General features: G+C 48.3%; 1 protein-coding gene across 2 annotated transcripts in view; it reads right to left on the reverse strand.

Moving 5' to 3' along the window:
* LOC135392821 (uncharacterized) overlaps positions 1-20,763 on the reverse strand; it is a 189,020-nt gene that overhangs the window by 56,706 nt on the left and 111,551 nt on the right. Inside the window, exon 4 of one of the 2 annotated variants that reach the window (XM_064623525.1) lies at positions 6,364-6,516. The exons of the other annotated variant lie outside the window; for it this stretch is intronic. Coding sequence (XP_064479595.1) covers positions 6,364-6,516 — 153 coding nt within the window. The remainder of the gene's footprint in view (positions 1-6,363; positions 6,517-20,763) is intronic. 2 annotated transcript variants of the gene reach the window in all.

Raw genomic sequence — 20,763 nt, forward strand, 5'->3', positions numbered from 1 at the left:
ATAGGGGGCATATAATGATGGTAGAAGGGGAATGTCGACCAGTGGCCAGTCTATCATCAGTCTATAGAAAGGCAATCGACAGGCAATGACAGATCAGGTTGTCTATAGACTGTTGGTGCCAATCTCCCATTGACAGACCAAAGAAAGGATACACGATAGTCCAAAAGATGTCTATAGCCTTGAAGCAGCCAGGCTGTATATTCAATAGTGAAAAGGAAGTCTATTCAGGAAATTGGACGTCCACAGGATGTCAATAGATTGGCTGAACTTATTTTCGTAAGGGCAGGTGTAAGCACTCAGCTCATATCTGCTTCAGAAAAGCATCTGCATGGATACAGTAGAATGGATAAGTCACTCTTAGTGGTTGGACCATCATCTTTCGGCATAGCAGCTGCACAAGTTCCTTTATGACGGGTCAACCAGATGCCTGCACAAGCAGCAAAGAGATATGAACATGTTCTCTGTCATGCTGGATCTGTGAATGTGTGTGCCTGTGCAGCCAATATACTGTTGTTCTACTGTGAAGTCTTCCACGTGCGATATCAGCTATCAGTGAATGCAAAGTTGCTTCAGCATATCACTCGAACCTCAGAAACAATGTTCATATCATGTTCGTGTTTAGCGCAGCTACTGCAGACCGCAGTTTGTGATTTGGAAATATCTATCCAGAAAAATAAAGCACTTTGTGTAACAGAAACAGCCAACGTTTTCGCATTTTGGTATTTATTTCACTCGACGTGAACGAAAATCCACAACCACCCAGAACCGCCAAAGCGGGGGAGAGGCGGAGAGCAGATGAGAAAGGGGCCCATCGTCAGCGTCACAGGTCACCCAGGGAGACAAAAAAGAAAGAAAGAAAGGAAAAGCAAAGGAAAAAGCTACTCAACTGTCGTCCAACGATTGGCCCAATGCTAGGGGCCACGTGAGATTTTCCCGATAATAGAAATATACTACACGTTCATGACCCTGGCTCTAGCCTGGTCTTCATCTGTTACCCCCTTATTTGGTAGATGGACCAATGGGGTAGCTCCAGAGGCAGCAGGGGAGATAGGAAAACCGGAGAGTTGTGCAAACAGCTGACCTACATTCGCAGCTTAATGTCTTTTTCCAAAGCCTGAGGTGATATTTCTCATTTTCCTTGTAGTTATTGGTCTTGCAAGGTTCCTAACATTCACTTAAAACACGACATACTCAAACGAGGTTTTCGCGTGTCACAGCCAACTAATTTTTAGCCTCTTCTTTTTCCTGAGTTCGTTTTATGGTGGTATGAATGCCCCACTTTAATGCACGATGTCTAATGCCGCATAGCAACCAATTTAACACTAATGTTAGACACGATTTCTTGCTGCCGTTTAGGCGTTCTGCTTTCTGCACAGAAGTTTTGTTGTTCATACAAATATTTTTGTCCTCTAGTTCACTATGTAAATTATGTACTTCTGACAGGAACAATATTTCTTTTAAATATGCCCTGGGAGACGTAATCTCCTGTGGTAATGTGTGCCACGTATCGCCAGATGTATCCTGAGAGTAACTGTAAACGTAATTAAAGTACACTTTGTTTCGGTAACCTGTTCTGTAACTGAGCTATTTTTTGCTCAAGTAACTGTAACCGTAACTCAATTACCTCTTCTCATCAGTAACCGATAGAGCTCTCGTGGAGGTGCAGTCAACACAGCACAGGGGCTGTTGTTGACGAGTTTGCATCAATATGGCACTCACGAATTCGTTAAGAAGCGCATTGATTGATTGATTGAAAAAAGTGGATATGTTAGTCCAAGAACACAAGGGACTGGCCAGCAGTGATGACCAGTAGTTAACTACATGTAGTTAAACTACCTGATTGTAATTAAAAAGTAGCTATCAACTACTTGCAGAAATGTAGTGGCAACTACTAGATAAACTACTATTTCGAGTAGTTAACTACAGTAGTTAGGTTACTGCAGGCGCCAACTCCTTCCATTTTTTCCCGAAGCTTTACGGCACGATTGTGCCTTCGACTTTTACCTTGAGCTACTTGTTCGAAGAGAATTAACGGAGGTGCGGAGCAATTGTGCCGTGCATGTGTACTAAATCTTCACTTTTAATGCTTGTCTAGTGAAGCCTCATTTGCTGTGAAATAATTCTGCAACTTAGTTCATATATTTGTGCGTGGCGCATTGATCTGCGACGAAGGAGCCTGAGTGTAAATCTCGTACATGGTCCGTCGTATGTTGTACGTACCCTTGTAGCGGAAGCTTTCACTCCATAGAAAATATTTCCGCAACAAGCTCTTTTGTCTGCGTATAATATACGAGAGACAGGCAGTGGATTTTACGACAGTATGTGAATTAAGTGACGTAGGCACAAAGCTATATTTTAAATATCATTACCACTGGTTGTGATTAATATTTAGATGTCCAAGAATACTACAAGGGATTGGTGTTGATGGACAACGTTAAGTAGTTATATGTAGGTAAAATACATTGCAGTAGTTAAAGAACTAGTTTTAACTACTCCTCTGAAAAGTAGTTGAAGTACTAGTTAAACAACTCAATCGCGAAGTAGTTAGTAGTTATTGTTAAACTACTGTAGAAGTAGTTAGTGGCCATCACTGCTGGCCAGTCCACGACACGAATGGAAGAAGCGCATTCCTGATGCATTCCGCTTGGACTCAGCGTTCTAGGCCGGCGCAGCAGTGATTCTGATGTCAAAGCAGACCAACAGGCTTGTTACTCAGAAGGTAACGAGGTTCTAGTTAAAGTTATCCTGCAAAAATAATAGATCAGTTACAGTGATGGTTGGGCTTCTGAAGTGTTATTAAACTATAGTGGGCATGTCGTGCAGTGTAACTTGGCCCTGTCACGGCTATGCCGGGCCACGCGTTACCGACGACGTCACCGCGTATGGCATAGCACGACCGTCGTTGGACGACACCTTTGTATGAGTATTGCCAATGCCACCTAAACAGAGAAAGCCTGCTTACTCGACGGCATGACGTAACAATTAAGAGTCAGCCAATGAGGACCGTCTTTTCAATGGTCGTATCCAATCACGAACGTGCTTCCAGTGGTCGTCGCCATGAAGACGAAACACCGTCGTCTGCGAGATGTGGTTGAACGTCCCCGCGTACTAAATCGGAAAACTTGGAAATAAAGCACAAAACGGTCCCAACCTTTCTCAAAACTGATTTTCTGGAAAGCCTCTTGCACTTTTTGTCTAAATATTTAGGTCTGCAGGGAGACTAAGTTGGTTCAATGTAGAGATAACTTGATGCGTCGAGATAAGTAATCCGAACGCGCTTATTGGACAGCGCTGCGTACGATGCTGCCTGCTGTCTAGTAGACGCGCTGAGATTATTTTTCAGGACGCATCAAGTTATCTCTACACTGAACGAACTTAGCCTCCCAGGTACGTTTGCACGAAACAAACTTAGCGTAATACTTAACGAGTTCCCCACTTAGTGTACTGCCGGAGCCGTAAGTGGCTTGCACGAAACTTTTACAACACTAAAGTGGTGGCGCTAGCTCCGCGCAATTTAGGACGCTGGCCACGGGTCCTAGGAGCACCCTAAACTATGCTACCGCAATAAAGCTTAGGACTAACTTGTCAGCCGCTATGAACCGTTTATTGGGGATTCGTCGTCGGCACCAACTGTATCTCGCAATACAGTACGCATTTTCCTCGCAATACTAACAACATCTCATTTTTTTAAATGCTGTGGGTGCCGTACGTTCTGAGCTTTTCGTTAGCAACATCTCTCAAAATGATCGCCGCGCGAGATGCCTCTCACAGACACTGCCGGCGGAGATAATCTCTCCATCATCAAGCAATTCGAGGCATACTTTAGTCCACAGGCTTTATTTTATTTAACGAATGTACGCAACAAGTGACCTAATGCGTTCTTGCAGCTACAATGATATTACAATACCTTATTTTGGTTCTACAAATTGTTTACGTCCCAGCAAACCATATATATCCAGAAAACGTCTACAGGATATCCTATTTCGGACGTTGGGATATCCCACGGACTTTGCCACAGAGCCCATTTACATCCCCGAGACGTTCTGTGGACTGGCACTTCTTTGTCATTTGTAGATCCTGCGAATATCCCGGGAACGTCTTTTTAGGATATATGGACGTACTTGGGACATCATGCAAGCAGGTCCAAACATGCACTTGCTTTTAGTTGATACGTATCTGACGTGACAACACCACCCTGATATGTATGTAAATATTTATGTATTCGCATACGTATTATGTCAATATTAATTTTTACGTGTCGTGTAGTAATAACACCACCCTGATATGTATGTAAATATATATGTATTCGCATACGTATTATGTCAATGTTAATTTTTACGTGTCCAGGTTGTGTAGTAATAACAGGTCAAAAATTCAGGGAATGTAGTAAGCCCCGCCAGCGTTCGACCAAACTCTGACGCACGGTCCACCAAGGCTGACCATGCTACCACACGTGCTTCCACCCTAAAAAGAGCAGGCACCCTTTTTGTCCCCTCCACCGCGTACGCGAATTTGAAGGAAGCATTCACAACAGTTTATGCTGACAAAATGCCCAGAGCTTATACTGAAATAAAGGCTGTTGGGGCAAGTTCGTTACATATTTGGGCCGTGATACACCTGTAACGGTGAGGAGGTGCTTCTTTGCAATTAACCCGTGAATCTGCAGAGACATGGTATAACCAATAATGTTTCTCACATTCCTTCATGCCCGATACTGTGTTTTTAATTCAAGCTATTGTCTATAATGGGATTAGCTGCTGAGTAGAGCTATAAAAGTGATCAAATTCCACTGTTGCTTGACGATCGTTACGAATATAGATAAATACTTTCACGGCTAGCAGCACGCGAACGATAGAAATATATAACGATTTTGCTTGTTCCTCCCCTCCAATTAACGTTTACAGAAGTTTTTGTTTGCTCTCAGCAGAACAAAAATGTGGCTGTCAGAACAAGATGTCATAAACTTCTCGTTTTATCGCATATCTTCAGTCAACGTCCTGGCGACGTTCCTGTGACGTTCAACCAGTGCCCAAAATCTCGTATACTGGATCTTTCATGGGTATCCAAGGGATATCAAGGCTTTTCCTCCATTCAAATGTCCAAAGCGAGATATCCTGCAGACATACCCAGGACATCTGTGATTTACTCGATAAAATAGAAACGCGAATGTCGTTCTGGGACATCCCACAGATATTGGATGGATGTCCAGATATTCAGGACGTTCACGAGCTTGTAAGGATATCCTAGGGATATTAGTGGTTTACTGGGGTGCGACGGCAGAAGCAGACGACTTCCCACAATCCAAACATGCAGTGACGCACGACTTCCTGGGATGAACTCCGGAAGTTCTCTTTCTACCAATGAGAGCCTTCGAAAACTGCTACTGCTCGTAGCCACGATCCACTTTAGAACACTTAACTTAAGGCGTTCGTCACAGTGTTCGTGCAAGCCACTTAACTGCAACCCTAAACTTGCAGCACAAACGCGTTAGTGCAACACTTGCTAAGTGTTACACTTAGGAAGGTTTCGTGCAAGCGGGCCCAGGTGAGCTGCAATCATTTGCGGGTTCTTGAATTCCCAGAACGGTGAATCGCTCTAGCAGACGAATTCTGACTCTTAATCGAAGGAGGGAGATGAGGCAATAAGCTGGCCTTCCGCAGTGTTTGTAATGTGCAAGCACAGGAAGGCACAGGGGGACGCGAGAGTGAGAACGAACATAGATGAGGAGTCCGGGGGCAATATCAACTGCGCGTAGTTAAAAAATTGTGCACTTGATTTGGAAAAACTCTTAGGAACAAGTTCCTCGACATGAAGAACCATCTTCAGGAAAAGTTTCACAGTATGTTAGTGAAATTTCATGGTCCCCTTAACATGGCTTTTGTCGACTGTAACCTTGGCATGCATGACGTTAAACACGATGTGGTTCCTGCTCCATTGCGAAAAAAATGACCAGGAGTGCTCTTTCTATAGACCACTTTCTGTTTACAAACATGTGGCGTCCCGAGAAGACCGGTTCGAGGTTATATTTTGCTCTGGTTGGCAAGAAGCGGGAAAAACGCGTCTGCTGATAGGCCGAAAAGGCTGATAAGGTTGATAGGTGCCCACCAGCATGCTTTGCGCGGCGGCGAAACGTAATCGATGACGTAGGAGTGCAAGTGGTCTATATGTGACGCACTTACGCTGTTTCACTAAAAACTGACTTCGCAGATAACTTTGGACGCATTTTCTAGTAGCATCCAGTTTGTGACCTTCAGGTTGAGAGAGAACGTACAAGCCCCCCCCCCCCCCCCCCACTAACACTACGCGTCCGTTTATTGGACGCGGTGTTCCTTGGGGCCGCAAAATTTGACGAAAGTACAATACCGTGTTGAAGACCATGTTGCTGTCGCTTTTGTAAGTGATGTGGAACTCCATGACCATCATAGGATCGAAGTTGTGGTCAATTGTGTGATAGATGAAGTTACTGCCGAAGTTCTTCAACGCTAAGTCTTTTATGAAGTCTCCATCGCAGTATGCCTGTCAAAATGGATATTGTTACTTAAGAGAGCGAGAAGGTGTTTATAATAATAATAATAATTCAATGTAATTTATTGCAAACTAAGCATACAGAACAAAACTGGGCCGCCTATGCCTAGAAGGCTTGTGGGGTTGGGACTGTGAGACAAATGGCGAACAGTACCACTCCAAACATTAAAATACCGAGATGAATTACACTGCAGTGATATTACCAAGAAACGGAAGAAATCAAACCATAGGCTATGCAAGATAAGATGGACGGCTATTTAATCATGATGAATGAGAGGTGAAGTTTTTCTTCCCTCTATCGTGCAGAAGAGGAGGGTAACGGTAATGCAGACATGTACAAGATACTCAAAAATGTATTTAAGATAAGATAATAAATACTAACGTTAGAATGTAATTAAGATAGAGTACAAATACATGAAAGTTAAAGTAATTAAGATAGAGTACAAAATACTCCAAAAAGTATTTGAAATACAATTAAGATACTATTTATCCTTGAACGCAAAAAGTCACCGGTCACTGGTCAATGCGGCAAGTCACCGCTATGTCACATGAATCACCGAAACCCCGCGCACTACGCTAGCAGCCGCTGTGTGATAGGAGTCATCTAAACACAAGTCCCAAAAAGATGACAAAGAGATACCACATAACTCCACTAAGTATATGTGACCCAGAACACAGCAAACTTCTAGCAGGTCCCTGCTCGGCGAGGTCAGAATTCGGCGTCATCGCGTCAGGGCACACATAATAGAACCCTCACTGGCCAAGGATTAGTACACACTGGGCAAGATCGCTAAATGGAGACTTCCAAGAAGGGCAAATATTCGGATCAAGTCCGAGGGACTCAGGAAATTTCTAGAATTTCCACTGAACAAGCACGATAATGGAAAGATGAGACACAGACAGTTTGAGAAGGAGATCCAAAATATGTAATTAGAGTATTGAGTAGAAAATACCATAAAATGTATTTTAAATAAAGTACAAATACACAAAACAAAAAGTATTGAGTAGAGTACCAAAATACCGTAAATTGTATTTAAAATACAGTATTTTAAATACAATACTCCAAATACGTACAAGTCTGCGGTAATGGTAATGCAAACGCAAGCCACGATCTCTCATTACTGGAAACAGAAACTGAAACCAAAATTTTCGTCCAGTATTGAATTCGGGAAATGGCTATTACTGTTTTGCGATGACGTTTCAGCTACTTTTCATTTTGTTTTTGTATTTTGATGACTCCATTTCCTGCAATGCTCTAAATACTACACGACAGCATGGAAAGCCCAATATTGGATCTCAAGGGTGCATCCCTCGCTTACCTACCCGTCCCAGTCCTCATAACTCCATGGCATCAACACATATACATAACATGGACTCCACGCACTCTACTCTACCATAGTACGAGAACGACAGCCTATCTAGCTTATTTCTTGACATTCTTTATTTTTTTTTGTTCGTTTCACCGTGGCTATGGCAGTGTTGTTTACTACTGAGACTGTCCGACTATGAATGCGTCACTACAAGAAGGTTACGCCCCCCCCCCCCCCCTTTGGCTGCTGGACAGAGAGTGAGTGAAGACAGAAGAATGACTAAAGACGTGTTCCGACATTTCTTTTAAAAAAATTGCACGATGTGCCGTCCCAACGACGTAAAATTACATGTTGTGTGTATGCATGACACCAAAGCAGCACTTGGGCAAAACAGGGTGCTGACAGAGCCGGACGTCCTGTCCTCCTGCAGCTGTCTAACAGCCATTTCGTTACCAGAAACAGTAACGGAAACGCAACGGAAACGAAAGTGAAAAGCTGGTATAAGAAACGGACAACGGAAGCGAAAATATAGTAGTAACGAAAATGGAAATGATAACGAAAAGACGTCCGTTATCCCTCCCTTGTTGTTGTACACCTGTCAGAACGAATAATAATAATTAATAATAATTATTAATTCAATTAGTATTATATTAATTATTATTATTTAATTTAGTTGACGATAAAAATAATATCATTAATGTGTATTTCTCACTTGACTTTCGTAAGCGGGAGTGGGGACAGATAGTCAGGATTTGGGGACTGACGCACCTAACCCCCTGCAGCCCCATACGTGCATGCGTTGACAATAATAACATCTAAAAAGTAAAACTAGTCATACCAAACAACCAAACCTACAACAACAACAAACAAAAAGAAAACGCACGAAAAAATAAAACCGCAAAACAGAAGTAACATAAGAACGACTCCCAGAGCTATGTGGACACATCAGGTCGCAAAAAGCAAAGGAACAGAAGATCAGCGTTATATCTGCACAATATATCGCACTGTACAAAAACTAATATAAATACATACGTAATATAGAAAAAAAACAATAACGATGGAGCACAAAAATCTACATTATATCTGTACATTCGACGACTACTGAAGACTAAGGAAATGATTTAACAATTCAGTTTTTCAAAAACAACAAAGTTCGGTTGTGCTATTGAACAATCCGACTAGGTTATATTGCAATGATTGACAACCATCAGATCAGACGTTGCACATTGTGGGATTTTATAGGGAAACCGATGCCGATATTTGGAGAGTTACGGAATATAGAGCACTCACAAAACAACACTGTCGCTTTCGAATTTTAATAAATACAAGCTGTTAGCGCGGGATTCGAGCTCATCCGTTCAGTTCCTTTCTGAACTCCGTTGAGTAAGAATCGATGGCCAAGCCTTTTTAGTTGTCGCCTTCCCATCTCGTAACATTTTCATGACAAACCTCGAGAAGCCTCAAGTCAGATCGCACCAAAGACGTTCGTGGACCATGAACCGCCCACGGCAAGCTCGCGGCCTCGTACGCGCAGCGGTCACTCGGCTCATGGCCGAGCTACAAGCCACCCAACCTTCCGATGAATATGCAGTCGCCGCGATCGAAAGCTCAGTGAAAAACGTCGAACTTAAAGCCCAGCAACTACGAGAATTCGACCCAACCATCCAGTAAGCCATCTATGATGACGCATTCGAAGAGGAGTATCTGGGAGCCACCAAATATCAGGATGACATCTTCATTACGCTTACGACGGCTCGGCGGTCTGTCGCACAGAGGTCAGTTTCTGCTCCAGTGCCACCCGTCTCGCCAATTGCACGCGATAGTTCCCGTCCCGCCCTGTCACAATCTATCGGAAGCGTAGCACTACCCAAGCTGCACGTGCCAACATCAGTAGGGAAGATTGCAGATTTGCAAGTGTTCTGGACCATTTCTGCACTACTATCCACGAGTGGCCTAGCCTACCAAAGGTCGAGAAGTTCAGATATCTGCTCAGTTGCCTAACCGGCCCTGCGAAGCGATCGATCGAAGGCATCGGCATCACCGAAGCGAATATACGACACTGCCATCGCAACTCTCAACAACAACAAATTTATCTTGAGACGGAGAGTGGGGAGGTTCATCGCGAGAGGCGATCCTCTACCCCATTGCTGGTGGGGATGTGGAGAATAAAATAATGAGCCCCTTCACAATAACGATCGAAGTCCGGTGGTGTCCAGAAATGTCAAAAGAGCTTTGAGCGCAGATCGTTGCTGGGCTGGATTAGGCCAGGGACCAAGCAATTTGGATAGGGAGAAAGGGCGAGAGTCCAGCTGACTAAGAGACTCGGAGGGTGCGGTTCGGGAAGGTTGGTAGTGGGGGCAATGAAGAAGAATGTGCTTCAGGTCCTTAAGAGCACCACAGTGGCAGCAGGTGGGAGAGTCAACTTGTCTCTAGCGGTAACGCCACTGAGCTGTAAAGGCCACGTCGAGTCGCAGTCGGTGGATTGATGCAGCATCTTGACGAGAGGTGTTTCGTGGCATGCGGAAAGCAAGCGTTGGATCTACTCTGCTCAACATAGATGGGGGGAGAATGTCAGTTGTCCATTGGCGGGAAGCCAGGGGTGTCACGAGGCGTCGCAGAATGGAAAGGCGGTCTCCTCTCAGCAGAACAATACTGGTCCGTTTCCGATACCAGAGTGCTGCTTCTGCGGCGCTGTCAGCCTGATCGTTCCCCACGACAACACAATGGGCTGGAAACCACTGGAGAACTAGCCTGTCGCCTGCTGCGTAGACAGTGTGGTAAGCCATTAACACATCTGTGACTAGGGGTGCGGATGGGCCTCGTATGCCGGAATTTTCAATAGCTTGAAGTGCAGATTTGGAGTCTGTGATGACTGCCCATTCCCGCGGGGTAAAATCAGCGATGTGTTGTAGAGAGAAAAGGATGGCATAGAGTTCCGCAGCTGTGGAGGAGGTTGAATGTGAAAGGCGTCGTCCTCGCACCACGCCTTCGGATGGTATGACGAATGCTGAGGCGGACTTGTTGTTTCGGGATGCGCCATCTGTATATGCTGCCGTAAACGTAGAAAACTTCTCGTCTACCAGAGCATGAAAATGGGCTCGGAGGACTTGAGGGGGACCTGATCTCTTCTTTCCAGAAGGTTTGGAAGTCTTACGAAAGTTGGCGGTACAGGCAGAGACCAGGGGGCTTCCGGCGGTATAATGCCCTTAGCTATGAAGCCAGTGAGAGTCGGGCGTGTCCCCTGCGCTACTCGATAGAAGTCGCTTTCAGGGCGGTATCGAATTTTCCTGAGGAGCGGGTGACGGGCAATGTGAGCACGCAAACGTAGGAAGTGCCGAGCCGTTTCACGTTAGAACCTCAACCGGGAGTTCACCAGCTTCAGCCAGTACTTGCCGTGTTTCAGACATTCTTGGAACTCTGAGGCAGCGCCGAAGGCTTCGAGCAAACAGGGACCGAAGGGTATTTAATGATGTTGTTTATATCCTGTGCAGAATAGGAAGGCTGTAAAGCACAGTCGCCCTCACCAACGCCGCGTGAACTGCGAGCAGGGAACGCTGATCACAGCCCCATCCTGAGAAAGAAAGATGTTGAATTGCGGGGAGCCATCGCTGCACTTTAGTTTCAATGTGTTTAATGTGGCGAGCCCAGCGCAAGTCCGAGTCGATTACCACGCCAAGGAAGCGGTGGAAGCGTACCGGCTCAAGCTTCTTGGCACCAACCCAAAGAGGGAAAGTGGTCATAGCTTTGCGCGTGAAAGGGAGCTCGACGCACTTTTCGGGTGAGAGGTCTGTAGCAGCACTAGCTGCACCAACATCGCCTTTGGCCACATGACCCTGTTTGTGCCCTGCCATCTCGCGCTCACGAGACGCGAGCTAGTTACTTCTTCTTCTTCTACTCGAGCGACCGGCTAGGACGGTCAATAAAATAGTTTGGTCCGACTGGACGCCTTTTGTCTCCTGGCCTCACTCAACACGCGACAACTGGTGACCCGGACGTGATGGCCACTGGACCCCCTTCTGCTACTGGCCCTCTCCCAGGACCAGCAGGCCACTTTCCGCCAGTCCAGCAAGTCCCAGGACCACAGCAACAGAACGTTGCGGTGCCCGCTATTGCGGCGCCCCTGTTGCCCCCACCGCAAGTTTCCGCCGTCGCTATCAAGCTGCCGACGTTTTGGGCCGCCGATCCCGTCGTATGGTTCGGGCAAGCTGAGGCCCAATTCGCCCTTCGTCTCATCAGTGACCAACTGACGAAGTTCTACCACGTCGTTGCCGCACTTTCCCCTACTGATGCTTCCGAGGTGCGCGACTTGGTTGCCTCCCCACCGACACAATCACCATATGACGTGCTCAAGACTGAATTAATTCGCCGGACGTCTATGTCGGAGCAAAAGCGATTCCAGCGCCTGCTGACCCAAGAAGAACTCGGAGATCGCGCGCCTTCTCAGCTCTTACGGCGTATGCGCCAACTGCTCGGCGATCGTCCCGACAGCGCCGTAATCGACGATTCCCTGCTCCGCCAACTCTTCCTCCAGCGGTTGCCGGCCAATGTCTGCATGGTTTTAGCCGCTGCTGGCACCATGAGCCTGAACGACCTGGCCAACCTTGCCGACAAGATCATGGAAATGGCACCACCGCAGATCGCAGCTGTGGCCTCGCACCCCCCTTCTCCGCCTACGGCTACTGGTTCCAGCTCGCCGCAAGCAGTGGACCTTTCTCAGCTCGTGGAACAGATCTCCAACCTGCAGCTGGAGGTTGCAGCCCTCCGCCACTGCAGTCCTTCTCCGTCTTCACGCCGATCCCGCTTCGCGCATCGACGTTCCCCATCTCCAGCTGGAATTTGCTGGTATCATCGCCGTTTCCGCACCAAGGCTCGCAACTGTACACCACCATGCACCTTCCAGGGAAACTCCCGAGCCAGTCACTAGATATGGCGGCTGGTGACTCTGGCACTCGTCCATCCCGCCTCTTCTTTGTTCTTGACAACAATTCCGGACTAAAGTTTCTTGTTGACACCGGCGCTGACGTCAGTGTACTTCCGTCCTCTCTTTTTCGTTCACCACGCAAGCCAACGTCCCGCACCCTGCAAGCTGTTAATTCCACGCCGATTGCGACGTACGGAGAGCATTCCCTCACTCTCGACTTGGGCCTCCGCCGCTCCTTCGCATGGATTTTCCTTGTGGCTGACTTGCAGTACCCTATTCTGGGAGCAGACTTTCTGAGCCATTTCGGTCTCATGGTGAACATGAAAAAACGCTTGCTCTGGGATGCAGAAACCCGGTTTCGCGTCAACGGCATTCCCTGTCGCCATTCAGTGTGCAGCCGCATCGCCCGCTTCAAGGCTGGAAACTGTCCATACTCCGCCATCCTGCAGGAGTTCCCATCCCTCTTGAAGCCATGTAACACCGAGCGGCCCGTGATGCACACAGTGACTCACCACGTTGTCACTACAGGTCCTCCCGTGCATGCCCGTCCTCGTCGCCTGGCCCCCGAGCGCCTCGCCATTGCGAAAAAGGAATTCCAACACATGCTCCAGCTTGGAATCGTCCGGCCTTCTTCCAGCAGTTGGTCATCAGCCTTGCACATGGTACCGAAGAAGACCGGAGATTGGAGGCCGTGCGGCGACTACAGAGCCCTTAACAAGGTTACTGTGCCAGATCGCTATCCCATCCCGCATGTTCACGATTTCGCCTCCAATCTCCACGGCATGACCATGTTCTCCAAGGTCGATTTCGTAAAAGCTTACCATCACATTCCAGTAGAACCCTCCGACGTTTCCAAGACTGCCATCGTTACACCATTCGGCATGTTCGAATATCTCAGGATGCCCTTTGGTCTGCGAAACGCCGCCCAGACCTTCCAACGTTTTATGGATCAAGTGCTGCGCGGCCTTCCCTTTGCGTTTGCCTACATAGATGACATCCTCGTTGCCAGCGGGTCCCCCGAGGAGCACGAAGACCACCTTCGCGCGCTTTTCCAGCGTCTCCAAGAGTTCGGCATTGTTGTGAACGCCGAAAAATGCGAGTTCGGCAAGCCATCGCTGGAGTTCCTCGGGCACCTAATCAGCAGCGACGGCATCCGCCCTCTCGACCACAAAGTTCTTGCCATACGCAACTTCCCAACGCCAACGTCACTGCGTAAGCTGCGAGAGTTTTTGGGAATGGTGAACTTTTATCGACGATTTATTCCCTGCTGTGCGCGCATTTTGCGACCTCTGACAGACATGCTGCGCGGCACGCCATCTTCAACGCCGTTTTCGTGGACGGAAGAAGCGAACACCGCTTTCCTCGCTGCCAGACAAGCCCTTGCAGACGCTACTGTCCTCGTCTACCCGAAACACGGCGCGCCAACTAACATCATGGTTGACGCCTCTGACCATGCTGTTGGCGGTGTCTTACAGCAGTACATCGACGGGCAGTGGAGACCTTTGTCTTTCTTCTCGCAGAAGCTCTCTCCAGCGCAGTCCCGCTACAGTGCGTTTGGCCGTGAGCTGCTCGCTGCCTATTTAGCCATCCGCCACTTCAGGTATTTCGTCGAAGGAAGAACGTTCTACATCCTGTCAGACCACAAGCCTTTGACTTACGCGTTCCTGTCCAAGGCTGCCGACAGTTACACTCCCCGTGAAGCCCGGCAGCTGGCCTTCATAAGTGAGTTCACCGTCGACATTCGCCACGTGAACGGAACCGACAACCCTGTAGCGGATGCTCTGTCCAGGATGCACGTCGATGCTGTCACCTTTCCGAAGTTGACGATGGACTATTCCAAGATCGCCGAGGCGCAGCAGTCAGACGAAGAGCTTCGGAAACTGCGAGATTCTGCCACCACTCTTTCTTTCGAAGAGGTGCCTCTGCCCGGATCGCTCCTCAAGTTAACTTGCGACATCTCCACGGGCAGACCCAGGCCGTTCATTCCGCAGGTTTTCCGTCGCCTTGTCTTTGATAGCGTGCATGCCCTAGCCCACCCTGGTATCCGCGCCACGCAGAAGCTGCTCACCACCCGCTTTCTATGGCCATCGATGAACGCCGACGTTCGGGCATGGACCCGCGCTTGCCTCGTCTGCCAACGTGTGAAAGTCAACCAGCACAACAAGGCACCTTTAGCAGCATTCCCGCTCCCTGACGCCCGATTTTCCCACGTGCACATCGATCTGGTGGGCCCGCTACCCCCGTCGCATGGTCATTCATACCTGTTAACATGCGTTGACAGATTTACGAGGTGGCCAGAAGCAATTCCCATCGCCGATTCCACCGCCGAGACCGTTGCCGAAGCCTTTTTGCACGGCTGGATAGCCCGTTTTGGTGTGCCTGCTACCCTTACCACAGATCGCGGCCGCCAATTTGAAGCCAGGCTGTTCACCCAGCTCTTGGAGACCCTCGGCACACATCGGATACGAACCACCTCATACCACCCCCAAGCAAACGGGCTCGTTGAGCGTTTTCACCGTCACCTTAAGGCCTCCCTCTCCTGCGCGCGTGAGCGTACCCAGTGGTTCGCCGCTCTTCCTACAGTGCTGCTCGGTATTCGGACGGCCCTCAAGCAAGACATCGGCGCCTCCAGCGCAGAACTCGTCTACGGGACGTCACTACGTTTGCCGTCAGAATTCTTCCATCCTGTGCGCCCCGAAGCAGCCGAGCCATCGTCATTCCTTCACCAACTCCGTTTGACAATGTCCCAGCTCTGCCCTTCCCCAACCCGACGAAACCTTCGTAGCCATCCCTTCATCAGCCCAGAGCTTGAAAGCTGTACACATGTCTTTATTCGCCGGGATGCCGTTCGTAAGCCCCTTCAACCTCATTTCGACGGCCCCTTTCAAGTTCTGCACCGATACGCCAAGTTCTACCGTGTACAGCTTAATGGCCGCGAGGACAACATTTCCATCGATAGGCTGCAGCCCGCTCACCTAGACCCCTCATCTCTGGCGCATTTCACCCAGCTGGAACTTTCTTCAGACTCTTCGAACGAGCCTGACGCACAGAATGACAATCGAGCCGCCCCCTCAGCCGCATCTCGATCTTTCCCACTGCGCCCAGTTTCAAGCAAGCACGTATCGTGGGATCTGCACCGCACTGTCCAGCCTGCAGCTTCAGCATCATCTTTCTCCAGGGGAGGGAGGATGATGTAGCAGCACTAGCTGCACCAACATCGCCTTTGGCCACATGACCCTCTTTGTGCCCTGCCATCTCGCGCTCACGAGACGCGAGCTAGTTACTTCTTCTTCTTCTACTCGAGCGACCGGCTAGGACGGTCAATAAAATAGTTTGGTCCGACTGGACGCCTTTTGTCTCCTGGCCTCACTCAACACGCGACAGGTCCATAGGTGCGGGAGGTACGTATGTACATTATTTAAAGCGAGCTTCAGGCGGCGCTGTATGGCTGGGCGTGATTTTCCTACTGTGCAAAGGGCGACGTCATCTGCATACACGGAAAACGACACTTTGCGAGGAATTACTGATTGTAGGCCGGCCATCAACACATTAAAGAATGTCGGACTGAGAATACTTCCTTGGGGGACTCCTTGAGGAACAGGATGCTGATGGCTTTGGCCTTGGGACGTACGGACAGCGACTGTTCGGTCCCTAAGGAAGTCTTGGAGCCAGATGAAGAGCCGACCGGATACCCCAAACGATCGCAAGGCGTGCAGCACACAAATGTGCGGGACGGTATCATATGCGCGCTTGATGTCGAGGAAGACCGATAGGACGATCCGCCGATGGGCACGAGCATGTTGGACTGTAGAGACAGGTCGAGAACGGGATCCATGGAGCTTCGGTGGCGACGAAATCCAGCCATTTCGTGAGGGAACGCACGTTGTTGTTCGAGCCACCAGTCGGGGCGATGCAAAACCATTCTCTCCATCCGTTTTCCCATACAGCTTGTCAGGCTCACAGGGCGAAAGGAGGATAGGGCATTTGGGGGCTTGCCTGGTTTCAAAATGGGAACAACCAATGCCTCCTTCCAGGTGGGTGATAAGGATCCTTGTTGCCAAGACGTATTATACACATGAAGGAGAGCTTGGAGTGACCCCCCGTCAAGGTTTCGCAGTGCGGCATAGGTGATTTTATCGGGTCCCGGGGACGAGCCGGCGTTCACAAGCTTCGACGCTGCCTTTAGCTCGATTAGTGTGAAGTCGCTGTCCATAACTTCCGGTGGACGGGGCCAGTCTTGGTGAAGTTCAGCCGTCAAACTGTGGACAAAACTGCGGTGTAGCGGTGTCGTCGAGGCAGCCGCCGGTCTCGTTAGTACCACACAGAAGTCCGTCGCTAGCGTGTTTTCGTCTACATCCTTAACGATAGCCAAGGCCGCGAGAGGATTCTTTTGAGGGGGCGCCTCCTTCAGAGATCGGATTGTCCGCCAGATCTTCGTGGCCGGGTCAAACGGTGAAAGATGGTGACAAAACTTACGCCAACGCTTCCTGTCCTCTTTCTTAAGTTCTCATGTTACTTTAGCCTTCATCCGGCGGTATTCCACAATATCCGTAAGTTGCCCTGTCCGACGAGCCGTTCTTTCTGCTCGGCGACGTAATGCCCTAAGGTGGTTAATTGCTGGAGAATGACCGACATGTCCTGTAACCCTTTTAGACATAACCACCGCGTCCTGAATACCGGGGCTAATTGCTTGCGAGAGAGTCTCTGGGGACATACCGGTGTGCACAGATGTTCTGAGGCCCTCACGAAAACGTCTCCAGTTTGTTAAAGAAATCAGTCCAGTAGTTGCTGAGAGGGGCAGTCTGTCGTGCGAAATATATAGAGGAAAATGATCGCTACCTCTAGTGTCGACGTCCGTAGCGCACGACAAGTGGCGAATTATGTCGGTAGAGCACCACGAGAGGTCCAATACATCGAGTGACGTTGGGGATCGCATGTAAGTTGGCCCTGGATTGTTCAGCAGGCACATGTTATTATTCTCCATTGTCTGCAACAACCTGCTTCCCGTACCGTCCGTCCTTCGGCTTCCCCAGGCCGAGTGATGGGCATTGAACTCACCCAGCACGAGCGCCGGGGCTTCCAGAGAACCAAGTAAGCGTTCGAGGTCACTCCACGGGACCTGTACCGCGGGACCGACCGTTAACAGCATAGGGCCAAGGCGGATCCTGCAGGTGACATAATCATAACAGCGATGACAAACTGACCCGATGGGCGCACCAACGAGGTCATTACGAACGTATAGCGCTGTTCTGCTCTCAGAGGATTGATGAGATCGATAGATTGTGTATCCATTAACGGCGATGTGTAGAATCCATGCCGTGTTCGCATACAGCTATAAAAGGGAACTTGTAATTTAAAATCAGGGAGCTTGTTACGCAGGCTTCGAGGATTTCGCTGCATCGCCATGGCCTTTCTATACAATGCCGTCATGCTGATGCAAAGATAATGCCTCCAGTGCCAGAAGCGCTTGGACCTCGGGCAGTTGCGACGCACCAGGAAAAGCAGAGACAATTGCCTTAAGGGTAGCCAGTACCGCTGAGAGGAGTCCCAGAGAGGGCACATCTTCAGGGGCTGATGAGGGTAACTGTCTCCTCGTGCCTGCTGGTTCCGTCACACTGACGTAAGTGTGTGTAATCTGCCTTGATGGACGAGGAGGCGGTGGGTGGCTGCTTGTGATGGGCTTAGCCGCGATTGTGTTCAGCGACCCTCGTTCACCTCGTGCAGATCGAGGGGGTAGTGCAGGAAATTATTGTGCATTTGTACCAGACGGGAGTGTGGCACTACCACCCCTAGAAGCGTCAGACGGAAGTCGTAGTGTCCGGTCTTGGTGCCTTTTGGTGGCGGCGGTCTTTCTACTCCACACTCAGATACCAGCATTTCTGCACAAATACCTAGAACTGCATACAGCTTACTCCATCAACATATCCAGGAAAGCGAATACTGACACTCAACAACATATAACAAAAAACAAACAAATTCCATTCTCATGAACTCTCCTCTGCCGAGCGGCTTTCTCCTGCTCTACCTGGATGCTGACTGTTTCCCCTCATCTACATTCTGAATAAAAGCAGTGAAAGGAGAAAAGAACCGCGAAAAATTACACGCATTTGTGCTCCAATAGCTGTAACTGCAAGAAACCGTAGCGCAGGCCAATAAACTGAGAAAAAGACACCCATTTCTGCCACCAGATAATTCTTGCATAATGCCACATACACAGCCGCATTACCCTTGCGTAAAGAAAGCACAGGACAGGGATACACAAATTTCCTTAAGTGAGCAGGGAAAAGGCTTTAGTCGAACCGCTCAGGAATAATCGGAGAATCACCGCTTATCGCAACGAAACTCGACGGCTAGCATAACATGACACCAACAAGATACTAGCAACGGGTAAAACTGCAACAAGAAACACGCTGCTAAACAAGTCCAGACATGCCATGATGCCGTCACAAATCAGGAAAAAAGCACACGCACGCACGCACAGAGCACAACGCATTAAACACATGGAGCGCTCAGGAATAATTGTAGCGTTACCGCACATCGCTACGAAGCTCAACGGCTAACACAAGACGACAACAACAAGATATTAGCGGAGGGTAAAAATTGTAGCAAGAAAGACGCTACTGAACAAGTCTAGACATGCGACATCGAAAGCGAAAACACTGGTGATCGGGGAAAAGGCCTAAGCCTGCGGCGGATCATCATAGAGCATACACAAGTTCATTTTTCTATTTCGCGTAAAGTAAACGCGGTCTGCTTGGAAAACGACGCACAAATTTTCTCAGGGAGCAGAGAAATATAGAAATTTCTACTCCGTGCTCTGATACCAGCATTTCCGCTCGAACACCTGCAAGATTAAGCACTGCTTACTTCGATCAAGATATCGAACACCCAAAAAAAAAATCAAACAAACAAACAACCCCACTTCCACTTATAGAACACTATTCAGCTTTTACCAGGAGGCTTTCTTCTGCGTAAAAGTGGAGAAAATAAGAAAGGAGCAGCGAAAAATTACACGCACTTTTGCTCGCATAGCGATAAGAGAATAAAATAAAATAACGAGGCACACGCTAATAAACTGTGACAAAGACACCCATTTCTGCTATCAGATAATTATTGCATAATGCTAAATACTCAATTGCATTGTCCCTGCGTGAAGAAAGCACAGGAAAAGGACACACAATTTATCTTAAGCGAGCAGGGAAAGTCACTTCTACTCGGACAGCTTAATACCATAAAGTCTGAATTTTTGCAAAGAAAACAAAGCTTGAACAGCGCCACGAACGTGACAGATACATACTAACAAACAAACAACAGCAGGACCGACGTCGGGCACTCATAAAATACCCTCTCCAAAACAAAGACCTCACCAGGTTCGCGAGGCAATTCCATTAAAAACGCTCGTCCAATCCAACAGATAGCAATGCAAACGCGACTACCCTTATTTTTTAAACCACTATTTCACGCCATAGTACATAAATGTATCACTCGTGTCACACGAAAAGGCAAACACTTACTTGTCAAGTGGGGTCCCAGCTCGCACGCGCGCACACAGACACACACACACACACAGTCACATTTTCACACTCACAAACACAAAGTCTATTCATAGCCACATAAATCCATATTATTCCTCAGGTCAATAATTATCCAACCAGCGTCAAAAGATGGCTCACAGATGTATGCGCACGCAAAGGTTCCGTGGTTGGTTCCGGATGTAATAGGATATCACCGGTCGACCGTCGCAAAGCAAAAAAGAATGGAATGCATGTTCGCTATACATCCGAAGAAAGCGGTGCCGTGCTTCTACGTAGCGATCATTGTACACGAGTGAATTCACCTTCGTTTTTACTTTTATTTCCTTGCACCCATATATTTTGCAAGAATACTATAGAGCAGAACGGGCAAATGTGAACATCATTCGCTACACACTGTAGCTCTCATCATTTTTAAACCAAACCACTTAACATGTGTTCATAGGTCTTCACTAAATAGGTGAGCCGATAATGA

Source organism: Ornithodoros turicata, chromosome 4 (assembly GCF_037126465.1).
Source record: "Ornithodoros turicata isolate Travis chromosome 4, ASM3712646v1, whole genome shotgun sequence".
Taxonomy (NCBI): domain Eukaryota; kingdom Metazoa; phylum Arthropoda; class Arachnida; order Ixodida; family Argasidae; genus Ornithodoros; species Ornithodoros turicata.